The sequence below is a fragment of the Diorhabda sublineata genome, chromosome 5, assembly GCF_026230105.1.
Source record: "Diorhabda sublineata isolate icDioSubl1.1 chromosome 5, icDioSubl1.1, whole genome shotgun sequence".
NCBI lineage: Eukaryota > Metazoa > Arthropoda > Insecta > Coleoptera > Chrysomelidae > Diorhabda > Diorhabda sublineata.
In genome coordinates this window covers 1,938,664-1,947,381 of record NC_079478.1, presented here as the reverse complement: position 1 = coordinate 1,947,381, position 8,718 = coordinate 1,938,664, and the positions used below count along the sequence as shown (strand labels likewise).

General features: G+C 32.0%; 1 protein-coding gene across 1 annotated transcript; it reads left to right on the top strand.

The window, feature by feature from the left end:
- The first annotated feature begins 6,347 nt into the window (after nucleotides 1-6,347).
- On the top strand, nucleotides 6,348-7,415 carry LOC130444362 (potassium voltage-gated channel subfamily H member 5-like). The gene has a single exon (XM_056779451.1). The coding sequence runs from the start codon at nucleotides 6,348-6,350 to the stop codon at nucleotides 7,413-7,415; it is 1,068 nt and encodes a 355-aa protein (XP_056635429.1).
- Nucleotides 7,416-8,718: the final 1,303 nt, after the last annotated feature.

The window sequence follows — 8,718 nt, the reverse complement described above, 5'->3', positions numbered from 1 at the left end:
CTGGTTGTTTAATGAGTAGTTGTCTCATCATCGATCCACCTATACAAAATCGAGTGGATAAATTATCGAAGAAACGGCTTAGCGAGTTCACAAAACTGATAGAAAATATAAATGTTTTGTTGGAAGATAGGGATTCAAACCGGACATCCCAAATAAGTATTTGCGCTGGTCGAATTGAAAGCATTATCAACCCCATATTTGTGAATTTGGTTCAAAAATCAAAATGGAACAGCAAATTAAAATTTGTCATATCCACAAAAAGGCAGAGAGCCTTGTATATGTGAATGAATACGATCAATGAAATACTAAAACGGAATTTTCTGTGCTTAATGAGAAAGTTTCATTTTGACAATTATCGTTTTTGTAAAATTAATTAATTTTTCATTTTAATATTTTTGTTGTATCGGTGATAAACAAAACGGAGGAATAATTAGCTTTTGAAAACTAGAGTGAGATTTGTATTTTAATTAAGGGATCTGTAACTTTACCATTCAGATTTCTTATTTTGCTTTACAAGAAAGTTCGCTTTAGCTTTCGAAGGTTTTATTGTGTTTGGTGATGTCTAAACCTATTAAAGACTTCTTTTCATCAATGTACGGCATTTTCATAATCTATTCTCTACTGTTTTACCAATGGGAATTTCGGCAGCTTCATGTATGCTTATACTGAACATTTCTAGCGTGTCGTTCATATTTGCAGAAATAATTAAAGTGTGTTTTTTTGATTTTCAAAAGCTTTTGGTAATGGTTTCTCAATTATAAAGGTTAGATATAATGATAAGAAAGTGGTTGCTATCATATAGTTAATCGCAAACTTGCCAAAGAAGCTGATATCAAGAACCAGAAAAGATTGTAAGATAAATGTTCAATTTAGCAGACAGATACCGATGAAATTTATGACTTTTTTCACTGTGTTGCTTCTAGTGATGCCCCCATGGTGAGATTTGCGTCTCCAATAAGGATGTATAATTGGAAAAGCTGAGGAATTGAGTCTGTTAACTCTTTTCCATCAAGGGAGTGATTCGGTGGAATGTATGTACTCCAAATGGTAAGTCTATTAGGGCACCCAATAATAGCATTCCTTCATTCATCCTATATATCTTTGGTTTGTTTTTGTATGGTAATGACCTACTTTATTTTAAAAATATCAGTTATTTTTACACCACAAACAAGTTATGTGAAAGTTAACAAGTCTCGTAGCTCAAACGCAAGTTCTGGTGTTCTGAAAAGTTATTTTTTTCTACTTGTGGAGAAATATTTTATCAGTTTTCAATTTTTAATGCTGTTAGTAGGGTGCTAAAAGCAGTACTGAAATATCATGTTATGCTAGGATAATGGCAAATTTGGAAAAGCAGCAATCTCCACAGGTTTGTACAGCTAAAACACGTTTTTTTGAAAAACAAGCTATAAATTTGTATTTTAACTATTATTAAAACTATTAAAACAAATAACACATCGACCTTAGTGCTTTGAATGTTTCAATATCTTCAGTTTTCATATTTTATTTCTGTCCAAAATATAAATAAACCTTTAAAGGCGATAATTTGGGCTCGCCGAAGCAAAAATTATATAATATAAGCTGGTGTTATAATCACGTTTATTAAGATCTGAAATATTCAGTATGCTAGCTAATGTTAACCAACATTTCAGCTTAATATATACGTTAAGATCTTGTGAGATATGCCAACGTTGTATTATAAGCGAAAAGCGCGACTTTCAAGCACATATATACGAAATAACCTAACTACGTCCGCTTTCCTTATACTCTTTTCTTGCATGAATGCTGTAAATATAAGTCAAGAGGATTTACTGCAAATTCTCCAAAACTTATTTGCGGTATGTAGGGTTACTCGGAATTAATTTTGCCGATTCTTGGGTATATATCTGCAAAGATACAGTTTGTCTCCTTTATAAATATATTCTGGAATTAAATACGATCCTATATACAAGTGAAAACTGCTTCAACAAATTAGTATAGGCGTTTCGAGGAAATAAAATTTTTTAAAGAACAAATGGTAAAGAAAGGCGTTACAAATATTGAGCAATAAATGATTGGTCAACCCTCGGAGATGCTTGAGGACGATGCTTCGAAAAAGTTTAGCTGTAAAACTGTAAAAGCAAATAGGATCAAAAAACCATACAAGAATTGAGCAGAAATGTCATTAAATGGTATAGGGATGGATCAAAAACAGCAGACGAAACTGGAATAGGAGTGGGACCCATAATCAAACTATTTTCAAGCAAACAGAAGATAGATGACCTTTAGAGCTCTAAGCTCCAATATCATAAAATCCAAACTCCAAACAGATGATTTTCTACCTATTCCACTCAAACAACAACCCAGAGCGTTTCTCTAGTTCTCTTCAACGCTATCACGTGATAAATAATGTTTTCTCTACATTAATATAATGCTCCTTCAAAAAACGATTTAATATGTAAATGGATAAAGCATCTACCCAAGAAATAAACTATCAATTTTTCAGGTTAACATTTCCTGAAAGTTGCATAGAAAATTTTTCGAATAAATTCTCCTTCTCAAAATATTTTTGAGCGGATCTGAAACATCGCAATATATTATTTAATAAAAGTTTTCACCATCATTATATTCAGTTAAATAAAATAGTTTGTACGGATTTTTGGGCCCAGCAATAAACAAAATTTTTTTAAAATTTATTTATATTTATAGTTCTTGTATAAAAATTATATACTTAATTGATGTTCTTTAGCAGTATGGGACGCCAATGGATTCGGTATCTGGTCTGACTAACGAACATAATTAATGCAGAACAAAAGATCAATTCGAACTGTTAATTGGCCGTCAAAGTTGTTTAATCTTGTGAAAATATATGGAGGGTCCATTCAAATATGAAATATAACTTGTCTATAGGTATTGGAACATTTAAAACGTATTTTATGTACATGTATCTGTGTACATGGCCTAAGGCTATTTTTATAATTTAACTTGTATGGGAGAAACCAAACTTATCTGTATCCTACTAAATTCTACCTAATTAGGAACGGAAGCTTCGCTAATTTAACCCTATTTCGATATATTAAATACCCAACAGATAAAAATAAGTTTTATCCAAATAGACAAAAGTTAGTTATAGAGCTGAAAATTACCAGAGACGTTGAATATATCGCTATAAATGGAATGTCAAAAATCCTCTTTGATCCTACTTCTGCAATAAATTTTATTCAAGTCTAAAGTGAAAATTAGAGGTTTTTCCATTTTTGTTTTAGATCATACAATTCTCTACAAAAATGGTTCAAAAACATCTTTTTCATCGATTTATGAAAGTTCAAGCAAACCAACATCAATTTCTTACAAATACAGAATTTACACCTGCCGGTATTCCATTAAAACAAGCTGATAATGATTGTGATGATCTTGTAATTGATAGAGCAATGGAAAAGTTCAAATACAAATGTCGTTGTTGGCGAAGATGTTGATTTGTTGATATTACTAATTGCACGGACTCCAAATGATGAAATTATTTACTTATTGAAACCTGAAAAATCTCAAGTACAATCAAGAATTTATTCATCACTGCATATCCAAAATGACAAGCTCATATTTTATTTTTACATGCAATGACTGATTGTGATACTACATCGACAATTTTTAAGAGTATCAGTATTTAAATCGTTAGAAAACCGTAATGATTTAATTGATTTAATCGACATCGCTACAAATTGAATTCGTTTTCTTCTTGCAATGTATCGTACTCCAAAACAAATTGATTCCGTAGACAAATGTAGATATCTGAAATTTGTAAAATCAGTACAGTTATCTTGCCTACCTCCAGAAGGTTGTGAAATTAACAGATAATTATTTGGAGCCAATTCAAACTTTACTCCCATCTGCTCCAGAAAAACTGCCAAATATTTTTTTTGTAAATGCAAGTCGGATTGTAGTAAGAATTTTGGATTATTTAGTTCAACAGTATAGCATCAATTGACATGGTCAGACATAATGAAACAAATACAACAGATGAAGATATTAATGATATTAATGAAGAGACAATTGTCATTTTTTCAATCAATAGGATACGATTTGATTTAACTTTCTTCAATACAATAGATCGTGGAGTATACCACGTTAAAAAAAAAGCACCAAGTACATTACCTTATTTTCACGATAATATTTACCGTTTTCGAGAAAAATGGAAAAAACTTCAATTTTGTACTTTTGACCTTGACTAAAATTTATTGCAGAAGTAGGATCAAAGAAGATTTTTGACATTTCATTTATAATGATGTATTCAACGTCTCTGCCAATTATGAACACTATTTTGGCTAAGCCAAATATCTATTTTGACTAGACTAGTTCGTGAGTTGTTGGGGGTATCATGGAATACACTCAAGTTCACACAAAATTAACCAGTTTACTCATTTTACATAACACACAATAAAACTATGGAGAAATATCAAATATTATGTCAAATATTTTTGCTACAACAATATAAATAAGGAAAATAAATCGTTTTGTACAAATATTCAAGTGAACACACTGTTTATAAAACCAACAGTCGCTTCCAGCCTAGAATTACAAAAAATCAGTTCTACTAACAATATCAAAGTGAGAAATAGAATGGTTTTTGGTAAATTGGAAAAAAGCAACTATCTGCAAGAGAAAAATCGAGAATTATGAAAACAGAAAAGAATGAGCTGTAAATATTAAAAAATCCTCAAGAAAATATATGACGATATCAAAATGGCAGAAATAACGAGATGTTGATAGAAAATAACACAAAATGGTTGCCAATTCATTAAAATATTTCGCACTCTTTGGGTTTGGGTTTTGTGTTTTCAGTTTTTTTTTGTTTTTCCTTATCTGTGGTATTTGAACGGTTTATGACATATGGCCGAAACTCAATCTTATCACCCGGTACAAAAGTTGTGCTTACCTCGGCAATCGACGTGTTATGAATTCGTTTAAATCTGATTACAAATTTGTTACAAGATGGGAATAAACCTATAAAAACAAGAACGTTTGTAACATCTAACAAAATGCTTCCCACATAAAAATTTTTGAAACGATACAGTATGTTATCCACGTACACGTTTCTACACATTTATACGCATCCAAATTGTGTATTCCATTTTGGTACGTTTTATATAAAGCGTACCTATTTATAGTTATATGTTTGATTTGGGATCTGAATCTGAACTGTCGGACGTTTTCACAAAACGTAATAGAGCAATCTAACTAATTGTCAAAATCAGCTGATGTATATTTGAAAGTATCCGCTGTGGGGTAAACAAGTGCTTCGCCGTAAGTTTTTGTGTGGTTTGTAAACTTGTTTATTCGATTTTAGACCTCACTGCTCACTTTAATTTTGAAAATTGCTTGAAAGCTAACTTGCAGACTCTCACAAAATTTTCACCACCGGAAAACCGAAAAAAGCTGACCGGTATATACGAGAAAATCAATTGTTTATCCCACGACCACCAGATTGACGTAGATCTTCTCTTTTTGATTGTCTGATTGGACACAGATTTTTGGACTCATACAATAGAAATGACAAGACATGTTAACGTCAAATTTGATTTCATTGGCTGGCAAGCATATGTAGTTAAAGCCATTATAATGAAAGAAAAAGAACATTGTTAAGCTGATTAGTAATCATGGTAACCAATAAACAAAATAATATATTATCATAATTTATTATATTATTGATACATACAACAATGTATGAGTATGAATCAGTCCACAAATGTTCTTTAAGATCAAGAGATACTAAACCGGCTGTTCCACCGTTAAGTCCAGGTGTTGGTATTTTCCATAGATGGTCAAGCAGTATAAGAAAATTACTGATTTTGAACGAGAGAGATATGAGAAGTAAAAATTTTTTCAAGACATCATCAGCTATGAAAAACGAAAAAAGGCGACATGTACAAAGCAAGTATTGGTACATCATTCATCCATTCAGTAAACTGAACCAGTACATTGAGGTTATATTCCTTGTGACTATGCTACATAGATGGATGTTTGTAATGAATACGCTCAGCAAGTCCTACTGGTTTAAAATAACTTGTTTTATTAGGGATACCTTTCATGTAATTATTATGCTTAGTTTTTTCATTACTGGTTATGTTAAACATAGCACTAAAGAGATTTTCATACATCCGAAAGAGACTGTGAAACATTATTTGTTGACCTTTTTTTTTCTGGATTTGTTCATGTTGTTAGGACAAGAAAGCTTTCTCCTCATATTAGAAATGATGAATTTGATGAGTGATGATTACCCAATCGAAAGAATAGTTGCTCCATTCACACTTGTAAGTTTGTTCATCCATATAATAAGAGCTAAAAGTCTCGTTCATGTTATATGTAATCTTGCAATGAATGCTGGTTTCGGGAAAACATTCATATTCCTATTAGAACAGTTTACAACTCTTCTCATCATTTTACATTTCTATACGTCAATGTTTTTCGCTATACCTTACAACCTCTACATAAGAAATAATCATGTACCAGTTGATTCGTGGATCAGTATACGTAATTTAACAATTACCGAGTACAGGTTAGATACATATTTTGAGGGTTCGATGATAGTACTATCATATTTTTTCGGTTCCTACTATCACGATCCTATTAAACTACCCATAGAACAATTACTACTTTTCTTTTTTACTTTTACTGGTAGATCTTTCGTGCTGGTGATCATAGGTAGGATGTTATCCAACTTTGGTTTCTCTGATAGAGCAGACACCGAATACGAGAATATTCTGATACAGGTGAACAGTTACATGAGATCGTATCAAGTACCTATCGAAATTCAAGAACAAATTATCGAAAGATTTGAATACACTTACCAGAAAAAGTATTTTAATGTGCAGCAAATGATGACGATACTGACGGATCATTTAAAAACAGAATTGTTTCTATTCGGAGCCAAAAATTTAATTTCCAACAATCCTTTCCTGAAATCGCTGAAACCGAATGAATTAGCTCTACTTTTCAGTCATATGAAATCGATGATTTTTAGTAAACATGAAGTGATACTTAGCGGTTTCCAAGCTCAAAATAATATATATTTCATTCTCTCTGGTACTGTAGCTGGATATTCCGAAGGAGTTGAGGTTTTTCATGCGAAAGATGGAGACGTCTTTGGTATTGCCACTTTGTATACTCCACTAGAACTAGCAAATTATTGGTATGTTGTTGCTATTGAGACTACTGAAGTATATTTTATCAACAAAAAAAGGATGTACACATTTATGCAAGATCGTCCAGATGTAACTAAATATTTCCTCGAAATTTTCACAGAACGATTAGATAAACTTGAACAACAGATTCGGCAAAAGTACGAAGGGGGCGAAGATATCAGAGAATTACTCAAAAAAGGAATTCTTTTAGAAAAATTGAAAAATAGAGAAAACATTGTACTTGATATGGAAATAAGATAATTTGTTCTATTTATTTTTAAATAAAAATCGCGTTCTAGTTGGCTTTAGAAGTTTTTTTTAGCTAAATCTCTTTGGAAAATTATCGTGTGAGAATCGCATTGATGAAAATAAGTCTTAGTTACGATTTGGATGTAAAAATAATATCCTTGCTAGAGATCCTTCATCAGGGGAAAGTATTTGAATGAATTTAACTTAAATAGGCCAAATTAAAATGGAAATAAAATTTTTCGGTCTCGCTTATTAATATTGTAAGTCTAAACCAAGTTTGAGATTTATAGAATTTATAGAACAGATGGCGTTTAATACTTCGTCAAGAATAAAGATCTTAACGAACGGATTGCTTAAGTAAAATGGGCAGTTATATGTGACTTCTGAATGAATCCGATTTTCTTTTTAGAATCGTTTAAAAATAAGAAAAATATTCAGCAGCCATTTAAAGATTACACCCCCAATCAAATGTAAAAATATATTGTTTCGAGCTTCTCGAACTTCGAATGCTTTCAAACGCGAGTTCGGTCAGATTAGGTCAGGTTAGGTTACATTCTGGATATGAAGCTCATATAGAACCGCACCAACAGAAGCAGTCCTAGTAATTGCTGATCAGTCACCTCACATCTTCATGCCGCTGCAAAGAAAGAAAAGAAACACGTTCGAAAGAAGTCATAATATGGACACCACAAACAAAGCAGAAACGCTGAATGAAAGTAAAGAAAATAAAAAAACAAAAACACTAATACCAGTTATGGAAAAATGGAGAAGCATGTAAACCCAATTCCTTACAGGCCATGGCAGCTATAGATCTTTTATGTACAAAATTAGACAAACTAATGATGATGGACGCACTACTGCGGAGAATTGGAAAAAAGATAGAGAGATAGATTTATCAGATCTATAGAGGGAAATATAATACAGATGATTGAAGAGACGAAAAAATGGAAAGCAATAGGCAAAATCATATAAAATTTCGTGGGACAGAAAAGTAAACAAGAAATTGGAGATCAATTTCAATAGACGGAAAAAGAAGTTGATACTCCCCACCTGAAGTATTACGAGAGTAGTTCCAGGTGGATACAGGGTGGGAAAGAGGTTTTAGTCGGCCGAAACCCCGTAGAAAACGTTAACCAGACACATTCCCTGGTACTTCAACATCTCTCGAGGTAGTCGATGGCAGATTTCGTATACTTCTCTATGTAAAAAGGTTTAAGTTACGCGAGATAAATCTTGTTCTTCATTTTCGATTTATTTTGCGAGTACTTACAGAATAGCATAGCCAAATCCTGACGCTATGGAAATGATACTCCTC